The sequence below is a fragment of the Trypanosoma melophagium genome (genome assembly GCF_022059095.1).
Source record: "Trypanosoma melophagium isolate St. Kilda chromosome Unknown ctg18segment0, whole genome shotgun sequence".
Classification (NCBI taxonomy): Eukaryota; Euglenozoa; class Kinetoplastea; order Trypanosomatida; family Trypanosomatidae; genus Trypanosoma; species Trypanosoma melophagium.
The window spans coordinates 473222-487080 of NW_027125147.1; the positions used below are offsets into that span (position 1 = coordinate 473222).

General features: G+C 41.6%; 7 protein-coding genes across 7 annotated transcripts; all 7 read left to right on the top strand.

Moving 5' to 3' along the window:
• Positions 1-66: 66 nt before the first annotated feature.
• LSM04_005464 (VPS9 domain) lies at positions 67-2841 on the top strand (the record flags this gene model as incomplete). The annotated part of the gene is made up of 1 exon (XM_067331696.1): positions 67-2841. One exon carries the CDS (start codon positions 67-69, stop codon positions 2839-2841), a length of 2775 nt encoding a protein of 924 aa, XP_067193123.1.
• Positions 2842-3245: 404 nt separating this feature from the next.
• On the top strand, positions 3246-4421 carry LSM04_007746 (Protein kinase domain; the record flags this gene model as incomplete). Its single annotated transcript, XM_067331697.1, has 1 exon — positions 3246-4421. One exon carries the CDS (start codon positions 3246-3248, stop codon positions 4419-4421), a length of 1176 nt encoding a protein of 391 aa, XP_067193165.1.
• A 787-nt stretch (positions 4422-5208) lies between these two features.
• Positions 5209-6273, top strand: LSM04_006895 (uncharacterized protein; the record flags this gene model as incomplete). The annotated part of the gene is made up of 1 exon (XM_067331698.1): positions 5209-6273. One exon carries the CDS (start codon positions 5209-5211, stop codon positions 6271-6273), a length of 1065 nt encoding a protein of 354 aa, XP_067193156.1.
• Positions 6274-6518: 245 nt separating this feature from the next.
• LSM04_004859 (uncharacterized protein) lies at positions 6519-8342 on the top strand (the record flags this gene model as incomplete). Its single annotated transcript, XM_067331699.1, has 1 exon — positions 6519-8342. The coding sequence occupies one exon, from the start codon at positions 6519-6521 to the stop codon at positions 8340-8342; it is 1824 nt and encodes a 607-aa protein (XP_067193102.1).
• Positions 8343-9329: 987 nt separating this feature from the next.
• On the top strand, positions 9330-9692 carry LSM04_002848 (uncharacterized protein; the record flags this gene model as incomplete). The annotated part of the gene is made up of 1 exon (XM_067331700.1): positions 9330-9692. One exon carries the CDS (start codon positions 9330-9332, stop codon positions 9690-9692), a length of 363 nt encoding a protein of 120 aa, XP_067193051.1.
• A 982-nt stretch (positions 9693-10674) lies between these two features.
• Positions 10675-12831, top strand: LSM04_006322 (CHAP domain; the record flags this gene model as incomplete). Its single annotated transcript, XM_067331701.1, has 1 exon — positions 10675-12831. The coding sequence occupies one exon, from the start codon at positions 10675-10677 to the stop codon at positions 12829-12831; it is 2157 nt and encodes a 718-aa protein (XP_067193142.1).
• A 231-nt stretch (positions 12832-13062) lies between these two features.
• On the top strand, positions 13063-13830 carry LSM04_008639 (Arv1 protein; the record flags this gene model as incomplete). Its single annotated transcript, XM_067331703.1, has 1 exon — positions 13063-13830. One exon carries the CDS (start codon positions 13063-13065, stop codon positions 13828-13830), a length of 768 nt encoding a protein of 255 aa, XP_067193192.1.
• Positions 13831-13859: the final 29 nt, after the last annotated feature.

The following is a 13859-nucleotide window of genomic DNA, read 5'->3' on the forward strand; positions in this document are numbered from 1 at the left end:
ACCATTTTTTTTTTAAAACTCTATGTAGCTATTAGAAGAGGCATCATTCTAGGCCTCTTAAGACCCATGAGACGATGGACCGGCGACTCGGATGGTGAGTCGGATCCTGTAAGAGATGATAATCCGCTCTTACCCTCAGGGCATCGGCAGAAGTACGGTAATTACAATAATACCGGCATCCAAGAAGGACCGATTTTGGCAGCAGAAGGCAGTCGTACCCCTGGAGTAATTGGGGAAGAAACTAGTGCTACTACTACTACTACTACTACTACTACTACTACTACTACTACTACTACTACTACTGTGTCTTCACAGGATGAGAAGGATAGTCACCAAAAGAGGTCCATCACAATGGAGTACGGTGATGAATATTTTGGAGAAGTAAGAGTGGATAGAGGAATAGTGATTCCACATGGTCGTGGAACGCTACAGTCAGTTTTGGGCAAACATTGTTACGTGGGGGATTTTGTCAACCGGAGCCGTGATGGCTACGGTAAGTTAGTGACAGAGCATTATGTTCTATGGTCTAAATGGAAAATGAACCGCCCCGATTTATCGAATTCTGCTCGTATTGACTACGACAATGGAAACAAATACTGCGGTTTCTTGTCACTGCAGCAAGACAATACAGTTTCACAACAAATATCTCGTAGCTTAAAGAGTCGCCCATCTAAATTCTCCATTTGGGTTCAATCAACTATGCCGGTGCGTGAGCGATGGGGAGAACTTGTCGGTAACAACGGTGACCGTTACTTTGGACAATGGGAAGATGATTTACCTTCTGGATTTGGCTGTCTAGTTATGACCAGTGGTGACCGCTATGTTGGTCTTTTTGAGGCAGGTAAGTTCCATGACACAGGGACCTTATTTTTGTTATCCTATAAAGGATGCAATTCCAACTCTTCCCCTCCTAGCGGTGCGGATTTTCTGTTTGTGCGAGAACAACCTCAGCAAGGGGTTGGGGAAGATGAAGTAGATAGAGATAGTCCTACTGTGACGGTATCATCGTTTAGACCTTTGGGCAATGCGAAACAGCGATGGAACGGTGTAATTTTTGATGGTGTGTGGGAGAAGGGACGTTTTATGGGTGAAGGTCACGTTACAATACCATGTGGGTCAAGAATTTCTGCAGAATGGAGAAGCGCTTCTTATGCAACTAATGGACGTATATTTCTTTCTTCTTCTTCAAATCACACACAGACGGGTATGAATGCACGTGGATGGTTTCAATGTTTCCACTGGGAACCCTTACTCTGTGGGGCCTATGAGGAGACAAAAATACGGGAGTACGCTGCCTGTGCGCCATACCGTGACCGCCTCTACAGTGCTACAACACCTGAAGAAGTTCAGGCAGTACTAACGGACTTTTGTATTAATCAGAGTGTTGTACGAAATGCGCTAAAGGTTTTTCGCCGCTGTTTTTTTTTTCTTCACGGTACATGTGGAAATGATAGTGAAATTGGTTCCGGTTTGGGTTCAAATAAACTTGGATGGTGTTATCTCCGTAATGCATATGGAGGTTGTATTCACCATGGACGTGGTCGTCCTATTGCTGTTGGTGACGTGGATTTGGCAATGACGGATGTAGTCTCTTTTGTTCGTTCAGTGCAAAGGTGGGTTTTGGAGATGTTGGGTGATGCAGCTCTTGCAGACGCCAGTTCTGAAATTTTTGTTGCGCGTAAAATATTAGATCAAATGCTGCGTGATGTACATGATGTCTTATTTAACCTTTATGTACACGCTTTCATTGAAGAAGATATTGCACTATCCGCTGCAATTGAACGATTACGAGAACACACGACCTTAGATGACCTTGGAGTCGTTTTTGCACGACAGCAAAGTGTAGAGCGACTCTTCGATCCCTACGCTGACGCTATTCACAGTATTGACCAACTTGGTCGACATGCGCCTACCTTTACCAGCAAATTGCGAATACTTGCACAGTGGTCGAAAGAGATTGATCTCTCTGCACGACTAGCACAGGTCAATCTTGACGAAAAGGCGTCTTCTTTGCTTGCACGGGATTCTGCGCCTCCTGATTTAGGCTCCGCTGATGATCTTCTTCCTATTTATCAATATGTTTTGATAAAAGCGAAATTACACTATCTTTATGCTCATACCAAATTATTAGTTGATTTGAGTAGCGAGGATATGTTCATGGAATTTACATCACCAGAAAATTTCTTTGTTACTACGCTTCATGCATGTACCACATTGTTAGCAAGCTTGAATCCTCTTTTACGTGATGAGTTTCGTGTACTAGCACCATATACTCTTTTTGAGGATCGACTTCGTTCCAGCATTAAATCTCTTAGGAGATTAGCAGAGTCTTTTTTGGAGTCCTTTTCATCAATTACAGGAGAGAGCTGTGCTATAACAGACATTGATGAGCTGCACCATATTGGGTTGGGATATCTTAAGGCATGGCTACCAGAGGCCCTAGATATACTCTCAGCAAAAAATTTTATACTTCCTGAGGGAACTGATCAGGTGATTCCGATATCCGATTTGTTACAGACTCTGAAGGCACAAAAGTTCTTTCAACTAGATGTTCATAATTGTCCGCGCGAAGTGGCTCTCTTCTGCTGGCTTGCGACTGCCAATGTGGTGTCTGTACTTGATTTGCGCCTTGTCATCTTGTTTACGAGTACCGCCGATGTCTCTCCGTCTCTCGTGCCGCTGGATGTTGAGGCCGACGTTTTCCTTCGGCGCTGCGGCTGCAGTATGACCGCTGGTTTTGTTCCTGTTGCGGGAATGTCGATTGCGTTTCAGCTGCCGGCGGCGTTATTGCCACCATCCCTCTTTCACCGTGCTGCTGCACTCCTGCTGCTCACCTTGTAAGAAGTCTACGTATCTCTCTCTCTCTCTCTCTCTGTATATATATTGGGAAAGGGTGAAATAAAACAAGAAGAAAAAGGGAACCTCCTTTCCCCAACTCCAAAGAGAAAATGAGGAAAAAAAGTGATCGAAAAAGAAAGAAAGTCTCAAAACAAGGCTTTTCCTATTGTGAATAATTTCATGTGTTGGGTTTCTCAGTTTCTCAGTTTCTCGATTTTTTCTTTTTTCTTTTTGCTCTTTGCATACTACCTTCTTCCCTACATCTTTCTCTTTGTAGAAGGTGAAGAGATCACATTATCTGCTGGTACCTCCCTCTGAAAAGACAGAGGGGTACTCCACTACATCCTATCACCTAGACTTACATATATATTATATATACATAGGGAGAAGTATCAGGCAAATCAAAAATGTTTGCAAGACTGTTCAAGAAAGACAAAAAAGATAAAAAGGAAAAAGAGGAAGAACGTTCCAGTGAAAAGGGAGGTGATAAGAAACACAACAACCATGATAAGACAGTGCCACCACAGGAGAAGGTAACTCGAGAGGACTTTGAAACCATAGATATCTTGGGTAAAGGTTCCTTTGCTCAGGTAGTCCTTGTCCGACGTGTTGGTACCAAAGATTACTACGCGATGAAGGTAGTTAACAAACAAGGTTTAATTGAGCATAACCGATATCGCGATGTATTTATTGAGCGTAATGTACTATCACGCATTAATCATCCATACCTATTGAAGCTCTATTGGACCTTTCAAACAGAGCACAAACTTTTTTTTGTGATGGAATATATGCCAGGTGGGGACCTAGATAAGTATATGAATTCCATTCCTTCTAAACAACTTGATATTTTCACGGCGAAGCTTTACGGTGCAGAGATTCTTTCTGCTATACTTTGTTTACATGAGCAAAGCGTAATCTATCGTGATTTGAAACCGGAAAATATTCTCCTAACAGCGGAGGGACATTGTGTTTTGGCCGATTTTGGGCTTTCTAAAGATTTTTACAACGAAAAAGATGGCGCTGATGGAGTAAACAAAAATATGCGAGCGAATTCTTTTGTCGGTTCTCCTTTCTATGTTGCGCCTGATGTACTAAAACAAAGCGAATATACCAGCGCTGTGGACTTCTGGTCATTTGGTATTCTTCTTTATCGAATGCTCTGTGGCCGTACACCGTTTAATGGAAAAAGTATGAGAGAAGTATTTGATAACATTCTTTACTCAGATCTTCGTTTCCCCAGCAGTGTGCAACTTCCTTCTGAGGCAAAAGATTTGATCAGTCGTCTGCTTGTGAAGGATGCCGGTCGCCGGATTAAGGGTCCTGAAGTGAAGGCACACCCCTTCTGGACGGGCATTAACTTTGATGAAGTGATGGAGAAAAAAGTGAAACCACCCAAGTGGACACCAATTCCACCTGTAGACCAAATACTGACAGAACGAGCGAATGCCGCCAGTGGTGGTTCTTCTTCTACAAAGAACCCTGGCAATGTGGTAAATACACCTGCGCAGACATCGCAACTGAACGCGCGGCAGCAGCAACTCTTTACTGGGTTCTCTTGCACAGCCGACAGTCATTTGAAATAACAACTAGGTTTATTATTCTGTACCAAATGATATAGTGAAGAATTTAGTTACAGCGACAGAAGGGATGTGGATATTGCAAAACAACACCTAAAAAGAAAAAAGGAATAAATGAAAGAGAAAACAAAAACAGTTTTTTGTTCTTCACTTATTTTTGTATTTCCTCACTTTTCAAGATATTTGGGTAACGCAATAAGAATGAAAGGAAAGAGTTCGAGAGAGAGCGTGTGTGTGTAGAGAAGGAAAGAGAGAAAAAGAGAGGGTCGAGATAGAGAGAGGGAGAGAGGGAGAAGTGTTTTCTAACAATGTGCGCTGCGATTTAAGTTCATTTTTTTTTTGTTCTTCTTTTCGTCTTTTTTTCTTTTTCCTTTGTTCTAATATTTCAGCGTCTTTTGTTCTGAATATTAAAAAAAAAAAACTGCTGTAGCTATGGCAGCAATTCGGATCTACAGTAGGCAAGTGAAACAAACAAGCCACCCCGTCCCTCTTTATTGCTCCCCCCCTCCCCCTCAACCTCAAAGCAGTCCTTGTAAATATTGTTCAAGATAGACGAGCCCTCTGTTGCTCGTGAGATTTTCTGCTGCATGGGGTTGTGGGGATAATGCCCCTTGTAGTACCTGATGGTGTCGTTGTAATTATATATTTTTTTCTCTTGTTTTTTTGTTTCTCAACAATGTCTTCGCTGCATATGTTTTTCTTTGTTTCTCTTTTGCCGTCTACTCCGCATGCCTGCAGGGAAGAAGGGTATAAACTGGTTTTAGGGAGCCAACGTAAACGTCAATAATTTTTTATGCCACGGTCTAAAAGTGCACTGGCACTTGGCAAAAAGGGAAATAATGATACATCACCAAGAAGAAGTAAATTAAGACGTGTAGCGATATCAAAGACGGCATTTGAGCACTCACGGCGGCACGGTGGATCTGCCAGCGTTGTTGACCCCCTACTAGCGCTACTAAAGACTCTTCACCGACTTCAAGATTCTGTATATTGCGTACTGGAGTCGCTTGGAGTGGATGGTGAGGAGTTAAAAATCTACGATTACATGCGCCGGGAGTCTGGAGAATTGAAGGCATCATCATCATCATCATCGATCCCTGCAGAGGATTTATTGATTGACACTCTTGACCCTGTTGATCGGTATATCATGGCAAATAAACTACAAGGACATGATGGTTCTATCCTAAATGTTACTTCATGTGCTGTGACTCAGGAAGCTCGTGTCGCGTGTGTTGAAGCTATTCTTCGTTGGATTGATAGCACTTTTCCTTTTGGAGCCGTTTCTGATGTGGGGTCATCACGTGAAGAGTTGGTATCGAGACTCACCACATCAGGAACAGAAGCAACAAAGCCAAAAGTAGATACTCCATCAGGGAGTTGTAAGGCCACGATATCACAACCCCCCAAAAAACGTGAACGGTCTGTAGAGTCATTAGAGACGAACGAGTTTTCTTTTCATCACCATTGGAATCACTACGCAGAACAGCTAAGAGCAGCCTACAGGGCAGAGGTAGCCGCTGTTAAGGCAGTTTGTGCGACAGATATCAGCAAGGGTCTAAAACTTCATGCGAAATGGGTGGAGTCAAAAAAGGATAAATATTCAGGTATCACAACACCTGCGGCTGTGGCTCTTCAAAAAAACTATGAGCAACTGATCTTTGCCAAGGATGCTCTGGCGGATTGTCAAATGGGTGTAACAGGAATGGTATCTTCATTAGAGAACGCGATCGACGAATACGCAGACCAGGTACGAAATGTTGCTGAACGTGAGGAAACATTCTGGCGCAATGTAACGCTTGCAGAGTGGGAAAGTAGAGCCTTGCTAGAGTTAAGTCATCGCATTAAAGAGTGTTGTTGACGCTGTTTAATTTGTACCATTTATTATGAGGGTTTTTTTTTTTGGTACTGTGTCTATTTATTCCCTCTTGATGTCTTTTTTTTCTCTTCTCATTCTTGTTGGGTTTATGAGTACTCTTCTTTGATGAGTCTCTGTGTTCGTGCATGCGCCAAGATTATTATACATGCATCATTTGTCTCTTTTTATTTTATTTTATCTTTCTCTTTCTCTCTCTCATATATATAGCACTTATATACAGTGTGGTCATGGTTCGTACTAACGCAAAGAAGGAGGAGGCACGGGCGGAGCGGCTGCAAAAACTTCCGCAGTCGGAGCGGCTTGTAAAGAGCGCGTTGATAAAAAAACGCGAAGGACGAGTCCTTAATGCTGCAGAGAAGCACGCCATGAAGATGTCCTCTGAGTATGGTGAGATTATTCGCCTGTGGGAGGTGCTGCGGACTTCTTCTGATGCATCAAACCAAGACACAACGATGAAGAGCGTGGAACAGCGTAAACTTGTTCGGTACGAGCACAAATACCCAACAGTAGATCAGCTTCTGGATTTAATTGAACCAAAGTTCAGTACATTTATCAAGACACCACGGGTAAGTCGTGTCATACAATCAATGATTAAATATGCATCTTTGAGCCATCTTGAACACATACTTAAACTTGTATCAAAGGACTTTTCTACTTATGCTACCGACGCTTATGGGCACTTTGTTGTGACAGCGCTTATTCGTCACGCACCGCATAGCTTACTCGATAAGATTCTCTCGCTGATTATTCCTGCAGTACCCTTATTGGTGACACACCGATTTGGCATTGAAGTCCTTCATACTTCTTATAGCAGTCGTCTCTGCACAGCCACGAACCGACATCTTCTTATTTTGTCTGTGCTTAAGGAGAATGTTGCTATGATGAAACGTTGGAAAGGTTACCCCATTTTGGAGGATGTACTCAAGCAAGAGACCTCAGAGCGAAAACGTTTCTTTCCGAAGCTCTTTGAATTGTGCGACAAACTTGTTTCACAAAAGGATGCCGTAACCTACCCTTTTGTACAGCGATTAGTTGCCGCGTATATTCAGAATGGTACAAAAGATGAAGTGAGTGAATTATGCGATACATTGCGGCCAAATTTGGCAGCATTGTGCACCACCCGTGAAGGGGCACCGCTGGTTTCTCTTACATTTTCACTTATTGAACCAAAGAAGCGCAAGGAGATACTACGAGGACTTTCTGAGAATCTTGGAGCACTCGTAGTTGACAAGTACAGTGCACCTGTGATTGCACGTCTCTTTGATCTCGTATACGACATTCAATTACTCCGAAAATATATTGTAAATGACTTGGAATTGCATATTACACAGGTTATAAATAGCCCCTTTGGGCATCAGATACTATTACATCTTCTCACACCAAAAATGGAACGGAAATCTCGATTTCTTCTCACCAATTGGTTTCAGCATAACTTGTTTTCTACTGACAATGATCGCTGGAACCTTCATACTTGGCTCACACACGAGTACGAGGAGGAAACTGTGGAGATATGCCAGAAAAGTGCTATCAGTACACACCTTGCTGTGCTTCCGTCCATTGTCAAGAGGTTTCTCGAGGTGGCTTCTGATCCCAGCACAGCATCTAAGTTGAATAAACACTTTACCGCTCTTATTGCAAGAGAGATACTAACAGTACATGGAACTGAGAATGCATACAAGGAGGCACTACAACTGTCGAAAGAAGATATACAGCTTCTCTCACGTCTAGCACCTTCAAAAGAGAACAAGCGTTCACGCGAAGAAGGTGGTGCCACTTCTACTACTACTCCTGCTGATGAAGAAGGTAATGATAATGGTAATAATAAGGCGGGAATAAAAACCCCTTTACAGACAAAGCGAAAGGTAAGAAGAGTTAATGAACTCTCCTTACCAACAGAAGATGGAATGGACTTTTCTCGAGGATCTAATCACTCTGGTGTTTTAACACCTGCAAAAAATAATGGCAAATCCTCAGGAAAGCTCGCCAAGTTGAGAAAAGATAAAGCAACGGCAGCTCCAAAAGCAAAGGTTAAGATGTCGCGGACTAAGTAGCTCCCCCACTTTTTTTTTTCCACCACAGCGGCTTAAAAAGGAAAAAAAATGAAGTTTAATACTTGTGCACTCCACATACGCATTTACTTACTTTCTCTGCGCATGTGCTGTGGCAAAAGGTAGAAAAAGAGAGAGTGAAAAAAAAAAGTAAAAGCATTAATATTCGAGTAAATTTGTCCCTTGTTTTTGACTCTATCTCCTTTACTTTACCATTACACAATTCCTGTAACATTTGAGACCAACTATTCTTTTCTATTAAAAATTTCTCATAATTTCTTTTTTATTTTTTGCTTGTTTTATTCGGGTAGTTTTTTTTTTTTTTGGTAGTGGGGTTTCTGTCCCCTTTCCCGCTAACATCTTAATAGGAATGACTGGGAATTTGTGAGTAGACTGCTTGGTGGCAGTTGTACTGTTTTTTTTCATGTAGTGTGTTCAGAAGAACAACACATGCAAAAGAGATACACAGACTGCGGGTAATGCACCTCCTGAGAAGAAACATAAATGGGAGGCAATCAACAATTACTGGCTTGAACGGATGTTCCCGGTCCTTGAATGTGCGAGCATCTCAACTCCTTTTCCCTTCCCAAATATGATTCGCAGGCTTTGCGGCCCCAAAGGGAATCCATTAGGGAAAAAAAGCAACAACAACGAAGGCAAGTCAAACACTCACTGTCTTCCACAAAAAATGGAAAATATTGATGAGGACAAAATACTCCTAATACGTTTGGTAATGTGGTTATTTCGTGTATATTTAAAGTTTACTGGTCTGCTTTTCACTGGTTCACCATTCTCACATTGCTGTGTTGCAGAAAAACTTAATTCTTACTTGGATTTATTTCTAGATGGAATGAGCGAAGAAAATAATAATAATAATAATAATAATAATAATAATAATAATAATAATAATAATAATAATAATACTGTTTGTTTGCTTTACTTCTCTTTTCATTTACATTTTCTTTCTATAGTAAGTGAAGCGAGGCAAAGATGCCTCGCGCACCATTTGATTTTCACGCACAGGGGAGCGGGAGTACCAGGACACCAGACAAATTGCAAACACTTCCACCACCAGATATGGCTGAGGTGCAGAGACTCATCGACAATGCCTTGGCACGAGCACGCGAGACAGCAGCCTTAAAGGAGAAGAAAAGCCCAAAGATGGCAGAGCGAGTGCGTCTTAACACCCCGCGTGGCACGACACGCGACAACTTGCCTCTTGTGTTCAACCACCAAAGCAGTACCTCAACACGGGCAAAGGATTTTATGTATGCGTTTCTTATAACCCTTGTTGCAATTTACTTTGCTTTGTCGGGTTACTTGTTGTACCGCAAGGCTGGTGGGTTTTCGTAACACACTTTAGAGATTTTATGCAGTTTGCGTAAATTTTGCGCCCCTCTAGGTAATTCAAAACAGTTGTTTACCACTTGTTTTTTTTTTCGGTATTCTTAGAGAATTGTATTGCATACAAATTCTTTTTTTTTTCTCTCTCTCCCACACATACACACACGGATATTAGTTCACTCTTACTTTCACTCCTACACACTGATTCCTTTCTTGTTGGATGCGAACAAGCGTTCTTTTTTCTTTCTCTTTGTCTCTCGATTTGGGATAGTACTATTAGGATTAGTGTTTATTATTATTATTATTATTATTATTATTATTATTATTATTATTATTATTATTATTATTATTATATCTCTGGGCGAAACTCTCCAAGATCTCTGTCCGAGGAGGGAGCTAAGAAGTACTAAAAAAAGGGTTATATGGCGCATCAAACCGCGAATTCCGATAAGCCTGGTATATTGACCAAATGTTTTGGTAATGCGGAGGTTCTGTACTCTAGGAAAGTTACGGCACATCTGACGGATTTTGCGGGGACGTTGCTCATTGGATTTTTCGCCGTTTATTTTACAACTGCTGGTTACCTACTATACCGCGAGGTAGCCTTGAGCACGTCGTAGAAGGAGTGGGGATGTGTGGTATATCATACATCTGAAGAACACACAGGAATGTCGATATTGTTCTTTATTTATTTATTTTTTTTCCCTTTGTTTCTATTTCTTTCATTCGTTTCTCTCTTGTTGTGTTTTTGAACTCTCATTGTATGTGTGTTTGTTCTTGCTTTTTTTTTTTGCGTTGTATTTTCTTTCCTTTATTTTTCTTCCCTTTGAGCGTGTTCGTTTTCTTTTTCCTTTTTTTTTTCTTTGGCTTATATATATCATTTTGATTTTCCTCATCTGGTTAGAGTTGCTCTTCATTATTACAGCGATAGAGGGGTTTCCCACATCAAAATCAAAGCACACCACTGTGTCGAGGCCTTTCCTCTGGATTGATGCCCGTCAATGATACAGAATCTTGCGTACATCGCGAGGATGAGATTGTTCCATTTGGAAAGGTATTGGGGGTGACGGATAACGGAGTCCCTGTTTTTTCTAACGGTGAAAGGAGCTTTGCCAGCCGACAGCTCTCGGTAGCCCCCAGTGTGAGACGTTTCGGACTTCCACATTCCACCTTTACTACGGGAATGTATGATACTCTTGGGTACAAGTGGCACTCTGTGGAATTTGTCAGACGATATTTGGCCATGACAAAAGGATTGTGGCTTTCTTCTGTTCCCACAGTAGAGGATGTGTGGCATATCAAGGATCCTGTCACAAGTATACCAGATGGTAATTCCGTGACTGTAACCCGCCACGTAAATGGTGATACTACAACATTGCCATCTGTTGGTGATATAATGGTGTGGGGACGTTCTTCTTCAATGCCAGCTGGACACGTGGGCATTGTTACTTATATTTCAGATAATTGGGTTCGACTCGCAGAGCAAAATTACGGGTTTAATCGTTGGCCTTCCGGAAAAAATTACAGTCGCCAGATTGAGCGAAAAATAAGAGGCGACAATATTGTTGAATATCACGATGAGGAATCGTTACTTGGTTGGATAAAGGTGGAAGCACCACCTTATGACTTTAGTCGAGGTGATTTACCCGATAGATACCGACATATCCTAAGCTCTGGACACATTGTACGATACCATCTGAGAAGAGAAGTGAAACTGCCATGGACAAATCCTACTGAGCGTTGCGATTTCTTTCTTAAAAGGTCACTAACAATTGATAGAAATATGGGAGAAAATGCTTGCGCATCAGAGAATGATGTCCCAGATGGATATTACCTTATGGATTATGACATCTGGTGTCGCTTTCGTTTCGCCGTGAACACATTACACGAGATTGCAATGGAGGCCACACGTCGAATCCTTACTGATCCAGACTCTGAACATATACTTGTGCACTACTTTGGTGTTCCAAAGGAATTACATCAACAACTTCGAAGATCCTTTGATACTATTCCTCCAATGGGTGGTCGCTTTGACTTTGGGTACAATGGAAAGGATATTATCATGTTGGAATATAACTGTGATTCGTCAGCTGCTATGTTAGAGTGTGGTGACACTCAAGACAAAATGGCGCGACATTATGGAATAAACTCTGGGATTTCTACAGGTTCTTTCCTTTTTTCCAAGATGGTGAATTACTTTAAATGTTTGCTGCAAAACGATTTTGTTTGTCCGCCTCACAAACTAGTTCATTTTATGATAGATGATAATGATGAGGAAAGGTATACTGCTTTGTATGCAATGAATGCTGCTGAAGAAGCAGGGTTCAGGACAAAATTATGCGTAAAACTGACAGATTTTCGTTTCGCAGGCTCAGCTACAGATGGGGAATATCTTATTGTGTCAAGAGATCATCCTGTAATTGTTGATCTTGAGGATGAAAAAGTGCTCTTGGTATGGAAAACTTGGGCCTGGGATACTATTTTGCACCAATATTCTGAGCAGCAATCTCAAGAACCGACTGAATTGAACCAAAAACCATCACTATCTGGTATTCTTTTGAATGACAATATACGTGTTTTGGAGCCACTTTGGAAGACTCTTACAGGAAGTAAAGCTATCCTTCCATTTATGTACTCTTTGGCACCAAACCATCCAAATATGGTTCCTGCAAGCTTTCAGCTTACCAAAGAAATTATATCGGGGCATTATTTATCAAAACCCATAAACGGTCGTGCCGGACAAAATATAATAATGTATGATCCAGAAGATGATAAAGATACTGTTGCTGCTGCCCCCCAAACAGTAGAGGCTCCAGTTCTCTGTAGATCACTTTCATTCCCTTTGCTTGAAGATGCACCATCTAGTGCCTTTGGTACACCTGTAGACGAAGAGAATGAAAACTCTACAGGTAGATTTTTTGCATCATCGGTTATCTATCAAGGTCGCGTCTTTCTTAAGAAGTACGAACACAAGTACTTTCCAATATTCTGTGGATGGACTATTGGCGGTGAATTTGGGGGTGTGGTAGTTCGTGAGGATACTTCCAAGATCACAAAGCTAGCTAGTCTTGTTGTTCCAGCACGTGTGGTGCGAGAGCACGTTCCTCTTCCACCCGCACAAAATTCTGATGAGGCGGGGGAAACCTAAAACTGATGTTATTATTATTATTACTGGGAAGCGTTTCGGGGTGTTTGGGGTGGATCTTTCTTAGTGTTTTCATTTTTCGAAAAAAAAAGAACTTGTTTAAATCAACTATTTTTTCTTTCTTGTTTTCTCTCCCTCTCTCTCCATCACTCTCATTAACGAGGGGATTCCTTGATTGTTACATTCCTCTAAGTATTTTTCTTTTCTTTTCCCATTCTTTAGTCATGCAAAGGTATGCCCCGATGTATTGAGTGTGGCTTTGATATTGCGCGAATTGTTCACCCGGAGACGGAGATGGTGGAAAAATGTGCAGCGTGCGGTCGCTGCTGCGACAAATACTATGAGTTTGCTCGTGTTCAGAAGTGGATAGATATTGTTATTTTGGAAAGACGGGCCTGGATTCATGTAGTCTTCAACCAAAAAAACATTTTTTCATCACTTTTACTTGCGGCATTGATCTCATGTTTGGTAGAAGCTTATGTGGTGAGGACCACATCGGTATACACTCTCTTGCAACACAACAGTGTTTATTTAGAAAAATCTATAATAGAGAACTCAAGTACGTTGGAAAGTCTTCAAATTGTGAGAAATCTTCGTTCGGACATGGTTCCACTGATGATGTACTGGAGCACTTGGCCTGCACTGTTTTTATACGCGTGTATAGAGTATTTGCTTTGTCTGATGGTTGCTATTTGGATCGGGGTACGGTTACAACGCGGTGGTGACGCCAGGCAAGATGAAGCAATGATGATAACGTGGGCGAAAACTGCAAGTCTTGCCCATACTGCGAAATTAGGATACTTACTCTTCTTGGTATGGCGTATCCCTGTCCCTCTGGTGGTGGTGGTAGACTTCGTTTTTCTCCTCTGGACGATACGGGGATTTAGCATTACAACCAATCATAGTACTCGTTTGGTTGCCTTCATTGCGGTATCATGTTGCCTTTTTACCCGGGTTATTTTCCGTCAAATCACAGGGTGGAGTCCACAGTTTATATTCTAATCATGCGTAGCTGCTTTATATATATTTAT